The sequence below is a fragment of the Pelobates fuscus genome, chromosome 9, assembly GCF_036172605.1.
Source record: "Pelobates fuscus isolate aPelFus1 chromosome 9, aPelFus1.pri, whole genome shotgun sequence".
In the NCBI taxonomy this organism is placed as follows: Eukaryota; Metazoa; Chordata; class Amphibia; order Anura; family Pelobatidae; genus Pelobates; species Pelobates fuscus.
Genome location: NC_086325.1, coordinates 168,708,982 through 168,723,360, shown reverse-complemented (window position 1 = coordinate 168,723,360; position 14,379 = coordinate 168,708,982). Strand labels below are relative to the sequence as shown.

Here is a 14,379-nt window from a genome sequence, read left to right as displayed (position 1 = left end):
GGGAGTGGGGTATAGTGACACAGTAACAGAGAGATTGAGGGCCCTGCTCAGTGAGTTTACATGTTAGAGGGAGTGGAGTATAGTGACACAGTAACAGAGGGATTGAGGACCTGCTCAGTGAGTTTACATGTTAGAGGGAGTGGGGTATAGTGACACAGTAACAGAGGGATTGAGGGCCCATCTCAGTGAGTTTACATGTTAGAGGGAGTGGGGTATAGTGACACAGTAACAGAGGGATTGGGGGCCTGCTCAGTGGGTTTACATGTTAGAGGGAGTGGGGTATAGTGACACAGTAACAGAGGGATTGAGGGCCTGCTCAGTGAGTTTACATGTTAGAGGGAGTGGGGTATAGTGACACAGTAACAGAGGGATTGAGGGCCTGCTCAGTGAGCTTACATGCTAGAGGGAGTGGGGTATAGTGACACAGTAACAGAGGGACTGAGGCCCTGCTCAGTGAGTTTACATGTTAGAGGGAGTGGGGTATAGTGACACAGTAACAGAGGGATTGAGGGCCCTGCTCAGTGAGCTTACATGTTAGAGGGAGTGGGGTATAGTGACACAGTAACAGAGGGATTGAGGGCCTGCTCAGTGAGTTTACATGTTAGAGGGAGTGGGGTATAGTGACAGTAACAGAGGGATTGAGGGCCTGCTCAGTGAGTTTACATGTTAAAGGGAGTGGGGTATAGTGACACAGTAACAGAGGGATTGAGGCCCTGCTCAGTGAGTTCACATGTTAGAGGGAGTGGGGTATAGTGACACAGTAACAGAGGGATTGAGGGCCCTGCTCAGTGAGTTTACATGTTAGAGGGAGTGGGGTATAGTGACACAGTAACAGAGGGATTGAGGGCCCTGCTCAGTGAGTTTACATGTTAGAGGGAGTGGGGTATAGTGACACAGTAACAGAGGGATTGAGGCCCTGCTCAGTGAGTTTACATGTTAGAGGGAGTGGGGTATAGTGACACAGTAACAGAGGGATTGAGGGCATTTCTCAGTGAGTTTACATGTTAGAGGGAGTGGGGTATAGTGACACAGTAACAGAGGTATTGAGGGCCTGCTCAGTGAGTTTACATGTTAGAGGGAGTGGGGTATAGTGACACAGTAACAGAGGGATTGAGGCCCTGCTCAGTGAGTTTACATGTTAGAGGGAGTGGGGTATAGTGACACAGTAACAGAGAGATTGAGGGCCCTGCTCAGTGAGTTTACATGTTAGAGGGAGTGGAGTATAGTGACACAGTAACAGAGGGATTGAGGACCTGCTCAGTGAGTTTACATGTTAGAGGGAGTGGGGTATAGTGACACAGTAACAGAGGGATTGAGGGCCCATCTCAGTGAGTTTACATGTTAGAGGGAGTGGGGTATAGTGACACAGTAACAGAGGGATTGGGGGCCTGCTCAGTGGGTTTACATGTTAGAGGGAGTGGGGTATAGTGACACAGTAACAGAGGGATTGAGGGCCTGCTCAGTGAGTTTACATGTTAGAGGGAGTGGGGTATAGTGACACAGTAACAGAGGGATTGAGGGCCTGCTCAGTGAGCTTACATGCTAGAGGGAGTGGGGTATAGTGACACAGTAACAGAGGGACTGAGGCCCTGCTCAGTGAGTTTACATGTTAGAGGGAGTGGGGTATAGTGACACAGTAACAGAGGGATTGAGGGCCCTGCTCAGTGAGCTTACATGTTAGAGGGAGTGGGGTATAGTGACACAGTAACAGAGGGATTGAGGGCCTGCTCAGTGAGTTTACATGTTAGAGGGAGTGGGGTATAGTGACAGTAACAGAGGGATTGAGGGCCTGCTCAGTGAGTTTACATGTTAAAGGGAGTGGGGTATAGTGACACAGTAACAGAGGGATTGAGGCCCTGCTCAGTGAGTTCACATGTTAGAGGGAGTGGGGTATAGTGACACAGTAACAGAGGGATTGAGGGCCCTGCTCAGTGAGTTTACATGTTAGAGGGAGTGGGGTATAGTGACACAGTAACAGAGGGATTGAGGGCCCTGCTCAGTGAGTTTACATGTTAGAGGGAGTGGGGTATAGTGACACAGTAACAGAGGGATTGAGGCCCTGCTCAGTGAGCTTACATGTTAGAGGGAGTGGGGTATAGTGACACAGTAACAGAGGGATTGAGGGTCCTGCTCAGTGAGTTTACATGTTAGAGGGAGTGGGGTATAGTGACAGTAACAGAGGGGTTGAGGCCCTGCTCAGTGAGTTTACATGTTAGAGGGAGTGGGGTATAGTGACACAGTAACAGAGGGATTGAGGGCCTGCTCAGTGAGTTTACATGCTAGAGGGAGTGGGGTATAGTGACACAGTAACAGAGGGATTGGGGCCTGCTCAGTGAGTTTACATGTTAGAGGGAGTGGGGTATAGTGACAGTAACAGAGGGGTTGAGGCCCTGCTCAGTGAGTTTACATGTTAGAGGGAGTGGGGTATAGTGACACAGTAACAGAGGGATTGAGGGCCTGCTCAGTGAGTTTACATGTTAGAGGGAGTGGGGTATAGTGACACAGTAACAGAGGGATTGAGGGCCTGCTCAGTGAGTTTACATGCTAGAGGGAGTGGGGTATAGTGACACAGTAACAGAGGGATTGGGGCCTGCTCAGTGAGTTTACATGTTAGAGGGAGTGGGGTATAGTGACAGTAACAGAGGGATTGAGGGCCTGCTCAGTGAGTTTACATGCTAGAGGGAGTGGGGTATAGTGACACAGTAACAGAGGGATTGGGGCCTGCTCAGTGAGTTTACATGTTAGAGGGAGTGGGGTATAGTGACACAGTAACAGAGGGATTGAGGGCCTGCTCAGTGAGTTTACATGTTAGAGGGAGTGGGGTATAGTGACACAGTAACAGAGGGATTGAGGGCCCCGCTCAGTGAGTTTACATGTTAGAGGGAGTGGGGTATAGTGACACAGTAACAGAGGGATTGAGGGCCTGCTCAGTGAGTTTACATGTTAGAGGGAGTGGGGTATAGTGACACAGTAACAGAGGGATTGAGGCCCTGCTCAGTGAGTTTACATGTTAGAGGGAGTGGGGTATAGTGACACAGTAACAGAGGGATTGAGGCCCTGCTCAGTGAGTTTACATGTTAGAGGGAGTGGGGTATAGTGACAGTAACAGAGGGATTGAGGGCCCGCTCAGTGAGCTTACATGTTAGAGGGAGTGGGGTATAGTGACACAGTAACAGAGGGATTGAGGGCCTGCTCAGTGAGTTTACATGTTAGATGGAGTGGGGTATAGAGACACAGTAACAGAGGGATTGAGGGCCCTGCTCAGTGAGTTTACATGTTAGAGGGAGTGGGGTATAGTGACAGTAACAGAGGGATTGAGGGCCTGCTCAGTGAGTTTACATGTTAGAGGGAGTGGGGTATAGTGACACAGTAACAGAGGGATTGAGGGCCTGCTCAGTGAGCTTACATGTTAGAGGGAGTGGGGTATAGTGACACAGTAACAGAGGGATTGAGGCCCTGCTCAGTGAGTTTATATGCTAGAGGGAGTGGGGTATAGTGACACAGTAACAGAGGGATTGAGGGCCTGCTCAGTGAGTTTACATGCTAGAGGGAGTGGGGTATAGTGACACAGTAACAGAGGGATTGAGGCCCTGCTCAGTGAGTTTACATGCTAGAGGGAGTGGGGTATAGTGACACAGTAACAGAGGGATTGAGGGCCTGCTCAGTGAGTTTACATGCTAGAGGGAGTGGGGTATAGTGACACAGTAACAGAGGGACTGAGGGCCCTGCTCAGTGAGCTTACATGGGGGGGGGGGGGCCTCAAAAAGTACCCTTGTAACAGCTGGATCCCCTACAGTACTATTGTAACAGCTGGATCTTCTAACATACTCTTGCAATAGCTTGGATCGCCTAAAGCCCCTTTGTACCAACTGGGATCTCCTTAAATTCCCTTGTTTTCAATTGTAACCAGTTGAATTGCTAAGAATAACAGAATCGGGGCTGAGTTGGTGAGTTTAGTTTAACTACAATACTTTTCTTTCTTACTTCCTTATAGCTTGTCACTGTAATTAAAATAAAATGGGCCCTGGAGCCAGAGAACACGATATCTCTAACATCGTATTAACTGATTATAATATTTAAAAAACAAGTTACTTGGCATAAACCTGTCAATAAACCAGGCCACTGCACCTGATGCCTCCTCTGGGAGTTATTGCCCCGGGGGCAGTTAGCTGGCACGTCAAACTACCCCTGGCGTTAATCATAGTAGAGAGCCCAGCAGCCCTGTAATTAGAGGACGCACCGTATAATTATAAATGGTAGATTATAGTGATCCATATTAGTGGGTGGTGATGTTCAGGGATTGGAAGTGACAGAATGGAAGTGATAATTACAGGGAGCCTCAGAAACCCCAGCAGGGTCACGGCAGTCCCCACTGGGCCAGCAGATTATAAACTGTGTGTGAACAATCACTGGGAAATATCGCCAAATCTGAGTCCGGATTCTATGTGAGGCACCAGGTAAGTTATATACTCTGTCATTATATTCACACAGTAATCTCCATGTTAATAACAGATACTGAGGGATTCAGCACCAGGCACAAAGGGCTCACTCTGCACTTCAAACTGACCAGATCCACATTCAAGTCTTCATTTTCTATGCTCTCTTTACCCTTACCACATCTACTGGACAGCTACTCTAGGTACCAACTACCCTTTCTACGTCAGAGCCATTTTTATGTCTTCTGTAAATTGTTCCAGGTATCTACTACCCATTCCATACAGTGAGGCAACCAGAGGACTTAGACTGGGGAAACAATGTCAAAATAAAAATAGTAAATTGGGGGTGTCAGCACATGCCTGTATTGTGGGACAGACAGACAGACGCATAATTGTGGGACAGACAGGCAGACCCATTTTGTGGGACAGACAGACAGACGCATATTGTGGGACAGACAGACAAACCTGTATTCTGGGACAGACAGACAGACGTGTATTGTGGGACAGACAGGCAGACCCATTTTGTGGGACAGACAGACAGACGTGTATTGTGAGACAGACAGGCAGACCCATTTTGTGGGACAGATAGACAAACTTGTATTGTGGGACAGACAGACCTGAATTGTGGGACAGACAGATCCATATTGCGGGACAGACAGACAAACTTGTATTGTGCGACAGACAGTTTTGGATTGTGAGACAGACAGATTCGTAAGTTGGTAAGATAGACAAAGTCAAATTGTGGGACAATGTACAATGTAGAATGTATTGCATATTCTAATATTCTACAGACAGTCCTGTATTGTTAAACAGACTCACAGTGACACACTGTATACAATTACCTGTACTGACACACTGTATATAATTACCTGTAGTGACACACTGTATACAATTACCTGTACTGACACACTGTATATAATTACCTGTAGTGACACACTGTATACAATTACCTGTAGTGACACACTGTATATAATTACCTGTAGTGACACACTGTATATAATTACCTGTACTGACACACTGTATATAATTACCTGTAGTGACACACTGTATACAATTACCTGTAGTGTCACACTGTATACATTATTTTGTAGGGACACACTGTATACACTTACCTGTAGTAACACACTGTATACATTATTTTGTAGGGACACACTGGCTGTAGTGACACACTGTATACATTATTTTGTAGTGACACACTGTATACAATTAGCTGTAGTGACACACTGTATAAAATTAGCTGTAGTGACACACTGTATACATTATTTTGTAGTGAAACACTGTATACAATTACCTGTAGTGACACACTGTATACAATTACCTGTAGTGACACACTGTATACAATTACCTGTAGTGACACACTGTATACATTATTTTGTAGTGACACACTGTATACAATTACCTGTAGTGACACACTGTATACAATTACCTGTAGTGACACATTGTATACAATTACCTGTAGTGACACACTGTATACAATTACCTGTAGTGACACATTGTATATAATTACCTGTAGTGACACACTGTATACATTATTTTGTAGGGACACACTGTATACAATTAGCTGTAGGGACACATTGTATATAATTACCTGTAGTGACACACTGTATACATTATTTTGTAGTGTATACAATTATCTGTAGTGACACACTGTATACATTATTTTGTAGTGACACACTGTATACAATTACCTGTAGTGACACACTGTATACAATTACCTGTAGTGACACACTGTATACAATTACCTGTAGGGACACATTGTATATAATTACCTGTAGTGACACACTGTATACATTATTTTGTAGTGACACACTGTATACAATTATCTGTAGTGACACACTGTATACATTATTTTGTAGTGACACACTGTATACACTTACCTGTAGTAACACACTGTAATAAGGGATCCCATCACAACTATAAAGGGGCCCCTGTATATTTCTATTTCTCTATAATAGGGCCCCTGTATATCTCTGTTTCTCTATAAAGGGGCCCCTGTATATCTCTATTTCTCTATAATAGGGCCCCTGTATATCTCTGTTTCTCTATAAAGGGGCCCCTGTATATCTCTATTTCTCTATAATGGGGCCCCTGTATATCTCTGTTTCTCTATAAAGGGGTCCCTGTATATCTCTATTTCTCTATAATGGGGCCCCTGTATATCTCTATTTCTCTATAATAGGGCCCCTGTATATCTCTGTTTCTCTATAAAGGGGCCCCTGTATATCTCTATTTCTCTATAATGGGGCCCCTGTATATCTCTGTTTCTCTATAAAGGGGTCCCTGTATATCTCTATTTCTCTATAATGGGGCCCCTGTACATCTCTATTTCTCTATAAAGGGAGCCCTGTATATCTCTATTTCTCTATAATGGGGCCCCTGTATATCTCTACAGGGAGTGCAGAATTATTAGGCAAATTAGTATTTTGACCACATCATCCTCTTTATGCATGTTGTCTTACTCCAAGCTGTATAGGCTCGAAAGCCTACTACCAATTAAGCATATTAGGTGATGTGCATCTCTGTAATGAGAAGGGGTGTGGTCTAATGACATCAATACCCTATATCAGGTGTGCATAATTATTAGGCAACTTCCTTTCCTTTGGCAAAATGGGTCAAAAGAAGGACTTGACAGGCTCAGAAAAGTCAAAAAATAGTGAGATATCTTGCAGAGGGATGCAGCACTCTTAAAATTGCAAAGCTTCTGAAGCGTGATCATCGAACAATCAAGCGTTTCATTCAAAATAGTCAACAGGGTCGCAAGAAGCGTGTGGAAAAACCAAGGCACAAAATAACTGCCCATGAACTGAGAAAAGTCAAGCGTGCAGCTGCCAAGATGCCACTTGCCACCAGTTTGGCCATATTTCAGAGCTGCAACATCACTGGAGTGCCCAAAAGCACAAGGTGTGCAATACTCAGAGACATGGCCAAGGTAAGAAAGGCTGAAAGACGACCACCCCTGAACAAGACACACAAGCTGAAACGTCAAGACTGGGCCAAGAAATATCTCAAGACTGATTTTTCTAAGGTTTTATGGACTGATGAAATGAGAGTGAGTCTTGATGGGCCAGATGGATGGGCCCGTGGCTGGATTGGTAAAGGGCAGAGAGCTCCAGTCCGACTCAGACGCCAGCAAGGTGGAGTACTGGTTTGGGCTGGTATCATCAAAGATGAGCTTGTGGGGCCTTTTCGGGTTGAGGATGGAGTCAAGCTCAACTCCCAGTCCTACTGCCAGTTGTACAGGAAGAAGTCTGCATCCTTCAAGAAAAACATGATTTTCATGCAGGACAATGCTCCATCACACGCGTCCAAGTACTCCACAGCGTGGCTGGCAAGAAAGGGTATAAAAGAAGAAAATCTAATGACATGGCCTCCTTGTTCACCTGATCTGAACCCCATTGAGAACCTGTGGTCCATCATCAAATGTGAGATTTACAAGGAGGGAAAACAGTACACCTCTCTGAACAGTGTCTGGGAGGCTGTGGTGGCTTCTGCACGCAATGTTGATGGTGAACAGATCAAAACACTGACAGAATCCATGGATGGCAGGCTTTTGAGTGTCCTTGCAAAGAAAGGTGGCTATATTGGTCACTGATTTGTTTTTGTTTTGTTTTTGAATGTCAGAAATGTATATTTGTGAATGTTGAGATGTTATATTGGTTTCACTGGTAAAAATAAATAATTGAAATGGGTATATATTTGTTTTTTGTTAAGTTGCCTAATAATTATGCACAGTAATAGTCACCTGCACACACAGATATCCCCCTAAAATAGCTAAAACTAAAAACAAACTAAAAACTACTTCCAAAAATATCCAGCTTAGATATTAATGAGTTTTTTGGGTTCATTGAGAACATGGTTGTTGTTCAATAATAAAATTAATCCTCAAAAATACAAGTTGCCTAATAATTCTGCACTCCCTGTATTTCTCTATAACGGGGCCCCTGTATATCTCTATTTCTCTATAAAGGGGCCCCTGTATATCTCTATTTCTCTATAATGGGGCCCCTGTATATCTCTATTTCTCTATAATGGGGGCCCCTGTATATCTCTATTTCTCTATAATGGGGCCCCTGTATATCTCTGTTTCTCTATAAAGGGGCCCCTGTATATCTCTATTTCTCTATAATGGGGCCCCTGTATATCTCTGTTTCTCTATAAAGGGGCCCCTGTATATCTCTATTTCTCTATAATGGGGCCCCTGTATATCTCTGTTTCTCTATAAAGGGGCCCCTGTATATCTCTATTTCTCTATAATGGGGCCCCTGTATATCTCTATTTCTCTATAAAGGGGCCCCTGTATATCTCTATTTCTCTATAATGGGGCCCCTGTATATCTCTGTTTCTCTATAAAGGGGCCCCTGTATATCTCTATTTCTCTATAATGGGGCCCCTGTATATCTCTATTTCTCTATAATGGGGCCCCTGTATATCTCTATTTCTCTATAATGGGGGCCTAGTATATAAATATATATTTATTACAAATCCCTCTGCAAATTGTGCCAACATATATGTGACAATAACAAGGCCAGACACAATAACAAACCGTAAAACATCAAGGGATCATATTCATACACATCTCCAAACGAGGAGTGCATGATACGGTGTACGGTGTGTGACAAAACTGGCCTTAAGCTGAATCTCACAATGAACCCACACAGACACTCAATCAATAACACAAGGAAAACAAACACTGCTCCCTGCTGGGGGTCACGTCACCCAGACTGATCGACCGTCCGAAACCTCAACGTTATCAAGATTAAACAACACGAACAATCATAAAAAGAAGATTTCAGCACCATGAATAAAGGACGTCATGTAGATTGTAGAGACGTACTGGATATCACACTCACCAAATAACCCAGGTCTCTGAACCCAGGGCTGGCCAGGCCTCCCTTCCAAGATATGCTTCGGGCACTCTGAGATAACAGAAAGAGCTGCTTTATTGGCAGCAACATTTCGCCCCTACCGAATCTTTATTAATGAATTTCACACAATACCACAACGTTCTATAAACACGTCTTAATGTTTCATGCGTTTATTTATCAATATACACATAGATTAGGGGAAAGTCTGCTAAATGTAAATACAATAAAGAAACATAGCGTTTAACTGTGTGGGGACTGGCACTGGTTAATAGTTACAATTGGTCACTCACAGATTTGCAGAATTAAAAAAGCCTTGAGTGGTATCTTTCAGTGTCCAATATGTTGTCCCTCCTCACATGTTCCTTCACAGAGCAGAATGTATGTATCTCAAAAGGAAAAGATATATACACGAATGTAGTACACTTCCAGAGTTAGATATAAAAAAGTATTTAATGACTTACATAATATTAAAAAACAAACGGCTTGTCACCATGCACGTCCTACGCGTTTCGTCCTAGATATGGACTTCCTCAGGGACTTGGTGCAGTAAAGTGCAAAAACGAAATAGCAGCATAAAACATATCCCCCCTCCCAGTCCTTATATACATCCCCATTTAGTCCCAAATGAACGTCAGCTGGTTTTCAATTTTCGCGGTATGGAACCCGGTGACGTCATCACGTGTATCACGATGTTTCTCCTGATGACGTCATTACGTCCAACGTGTGCGTTCCATCTAGCGTTTCACAGACCCGGAAGTGGGTCGCAGCCATTATGAGTCTCTTATTCAATCGTATTGGCTCAGAACATTTGTATGCAAATAAAGGGAACCGGGGTAGGGGAGAAGAGAAAACAGTTAAGAGAACTCTGGATGGTACTACTCAGAATAAATAAAAAGCAAGATTATGTGTTCCGACTGCAGTTAATATTTATCATACAAACTGTGATTACAGGGTTTGTAAATACATCTCGCTATACAAAATAAAATATAATAAAAAATATATAAAAAAATATAAACGGATGGAAATTCATGTGCACACATGAATTAACTATTCTACATATGTATATATACAATTCTTGGATTTCCATGCATGTATCATTCTTACTGTTTGAAGGTTTTATATGGTACAGATATTACTGCTCTTCAGTGTACATTGGTCATACATTACAATACATTGGTCATACAGTGTTAGTTATCTATACACATTATTGTGATTGGTGAAACCCATTTATATCACACTTCTGTCCCTTTCTACTTAAAGGTGAATGGAGTTCATTTTATCCTTGAATTGAATGAAATCCAATATATGAAAAAATGATGAATATAAATAAAGAATAAAAAGCAGAGTAATAAAAAAAAAAGGGTAAAAAATAAGTACGTAATCAAACATACTAATAAATATAAAATGAAAATAAAAATAAAAATGAAAATAAAAATAAAATAAAAATAAATATAAATAAAAATAAAAATAATAATACAAATAATAAAAAAAAAAAAAAAATTAAAATATGTATCATTTAAGTCTTCAATTTTTTTTCGAATGGGAGAGAAATGTGATGATGTCCATGCACTACACAAGAAATGGAAAGAAGATAATTTATTTAGTCTTCAAAAAAGCTCCACAGGTCAATGTCTAAGTTTAGACCAAGAGGTTGGAGAGTTTTTAATTTGCTGATCCAAAAAGTCTCTCTTTGAGAGAGTTTTTTGGTCAAATTTCCTCCTCTCCAATATGGATCCACCTGCTCAATACCCAGGAACATAAAACTCCGCCAGTCAAATTTATTACAAGTGTTGCAATGTAGTGGTACTATATGTTTAATTGATTTCTTTCTAATATTGTTTTGGTGTTCCAATATTCTCTCTTTTAATTTTCTGCATGTTCTCCCCACATACTGTTTCCCGCAGGGGCATTGTAACATATAGACCACATTCCTCGTATTGCAATTAATATTAGATTTTATTTTGAATTTTTCTTTTGTGGTGAAGCTTATAAAGTCCCTTTTTTGTATAAATTTTTTTGTAACACATTTTTTAGGTTTTTTGTTCGCCTGAAAATCACTGGTGTTTTTTTTGGTAAAACTTTACCTAGAATAGGGTCTTGACGCAAAATGTCCCAATGTTTATTGAGGATCTTTTTTATTTTCCAGTGTTGTGCGTTGTATTGGGTGGTGAAAGAAAAATTATAATTATCCTTAAACTGTCTATTGGGATTTGGAGCTATCAGGTCCCCTCTATTCTTTTTTCCTATTTCTTTAATTTCTTTGTCTAACAGTGTTGTTTCATATTTTTTTGCCACCAATTTGTTTTTTAAATGCTCAGCCTGTTCTCTAAAATCTGAATTTTTCGAGCAGTTTCTTCTTACTCGTATTAGCTGGCTTTTCGGTATGGTTTCCAACCATTTGTCTTTGTGGCAGCTTTTTCTATGAATAAAACTGTTACCTTCAGTTTTTTTTAAAAAACATTTTGATTGAATCTGGTTGTTTTCTACAAAGAGATTTAAATCAAGGAAATTGATGGTGGTAGTGTTGATCTCATATGTGAACTTTAAACCATAATCATTTCGGTGAATGTAATCTATAAATGATGACAGATCATCCTGTGGTCCTTGCCAAATTAAAATAATGTCATCAATAAAACGCTTCCATAGGACCAGGTTCGCTACCCAGCCATGCCCACTCCATATGTGGCTGGATTCCCAGTCCCGCATATATATGTTTGCATAGCTGGGGGCGAACCTGGTCCCCATGGCTGTGCCAGTGGTCTGAAGGTAAAATGAATCATCAAAGAAAAAATAATTATGTTTAAGGATATAGTGGATACTATTTAAGATGAAATTTCGGAAATTTGATGATATATTTTCATCTTTCTCCATAATTCTTTCCACTGCACCCAAGCCTTTCTTATGTTTTATTATTGTATATAATGATGTGACATCTAGGGTCACCCAAACATAGTCATGCTCCCAAATTATGTTCTCCATAATTCTTAGAACATGGGCGGTGTCTTTTAGGTAAGAAGGTGCTTCTTGCGCATATTTTTGAAGGTGATGGTCCACAAATTCTGATAGGTGAGCGGATACAGAGTTTATACCGCTGATGATTGGTCTCCCCGGGGGTGTTATTGGGTTCTTGTGTAGTTTGGGGAGAAAATAAAAAATAGGTATAATTGGAAAATTATTAAAAAGATATTCTTTATTATTTTTAGAAATTATATTATTTTCATAAGCCTGGTTTAACAGGAGTTCTAGGATGGTGTTACATTTTTTTGTTGGATCTCCTGTGAGTTTGATGTAAGTTTCTATGTCTCCCAAAATTCTGTATGCCTCATTCATATAATATTCTTTCGTCATGATGACTATGGCTCCCCCCTTATCAGCTTCTTTTATTACTATGGTGTCCATTTTTTTTAATTTTGTTATGCTTGCTGATTCTTCCTTACTCATGTTATATTTGTTTACCCCTGAATTTTTTTCTTTTTCTAATTCCTCTAGGTCATGGCATACCATGCTATTAAATGTGTCTAAGAAGGGACCTCTATCCCCTACTGGGTAAAAATGTGATTTCTTTTTAAATTGTTTCTGTTCTAAGCTGGTTTCATCTGAACTTTTTGTAAGTGTATTTTCTTCTGTCTCTCTCTTTAAAAATAATCTTTTTAGTGTCATTTTACGGATGTATTTCTGAACATCAATGTAGGTGTTGAAAAAATTCATTTTCTGATTTGGTGCAAATTTGAGGCCATTGCTTAAGGCTTTCAAATCCGTATCACTTAACTCAACATCTGTTAAGTTATAGATTCCATAATGTTTCTCTAGTGTCTTTGTCTTAGAGAGTCCTCCCTCCGTGGATTCTCCTCTATTCTTTTTCTTTTGGGGGAAATTGAGTGAGTGTCTGGTATGATTCCCTGATGATTGTGGCGTGGTTTGAAAAATTGGGTTATTCTCCCATCCCTGTGGGCCCCTCCCTCTAAAAAAAGATCCTCCCTTTCGTCTGGATGTTCAAGATTAGTTCTTATTGCTTGGGCATAGGATCTCCTAGGGGGAGTGTCACGTCGGTTAGGGGAGAACGATTCTTTTCTTCCCCTTTGTTTAGTGGGATTTTGAGTCTGTGAAACAGTGTTTGTGGTTTTTCGTCTTGTGACGATTGGACTTCGTGTGTGATTATTAATAAGTCTTTTCATTTTAGTGGGTGAATTTTGTATATGATTAATTGGTGAATTTCCTGTTCGAATGGGTGAGGTGTTTCTTTTATATGTGTCAAATTTTCTGAAGTGGGTGTTTTTTTGTGATGTCTCAAAGTTTCTATTATCTCTATCAAAAAATCGTTTGTGTTTATTCTTAATTTTATTACTAGTGGAAAAAGTGTTAAAGGTTTTATCTCGTCTATCCCTTTTCATTTTGTTATTTTTAGTGTCTGCAATTTTTTCTTCCAGATTATTAATTACATTGCAAATTTCTTGTTCCTTTTCTTTATATTTATTGGGTTCTATATTTTGACTGCCCTCAGATTCCAGTGTTTTTATGTCTCTCTCTATTTGTTCTCTACCTTGTTTTTCAAATTCAATTATTAATTTCATGAGGTTTTGAGAGCATGTGTCTAGGATTGAGTCCCATTTTCTTAGGAATTCCTCATTCTCTACGCCACATGCTGGGATTTTCTCCACTCTCAGTCCTCTGGGGATTAATCCCTCTTTGAGATAACCCTCTAGATAAGACACTTCCCACCACTTTTTTGTTTCTTTCACCATTAGACGTTCTAATTTGGTGAAGTAGTAATTGTCAGAATCCCTTAAAGGGATATTGTCTGTATTTTGGTGGAACATTTTTTCGAATCTTACATTTCTACCTTTTTGAATATTAGCAAATGAATGATTTGCCATAATGATTGTGTCACAATAGTGAGGAAAAATATGCAAATAAAAACAACAATGTATGTGAACACAACCACCCAATACAACACACAACACTGGAAAATAAAAAAGATCCTCAATAAACATTGGGACATTTTGCGTCAAGACCCTATTCTAGGTAAAGTTTTACCAAAAAAAACACCAGTGATTTTCAGGCGAACAAAAAACCTAAAA

General features: G+C 40.8%; 1 protein-coding gene across 1 annotated transcript in view; it reads right to left on the bottom strand.

Annotated features, from left to right (window-relative positions):
- The window catches only part of LOC134573737 (olfactory receptor 5V1-like), a 35,692-nt gene extending 21,574 nt beyond the window's left edge, over positions 1-14,118 (bottom strand). The window contains exon 1 of the mRNA XM_063433513.1: positions 13,741-14,118. Coding sequence (XP_063289583.1) covers positions 13,741-14,118 — 378 coding nt within the window. The remainder of the gene's footprint in view (positions 1-13,740) is intronic.
- Positions 14,119-14,379: the final 261 nt, after the last annotated feature.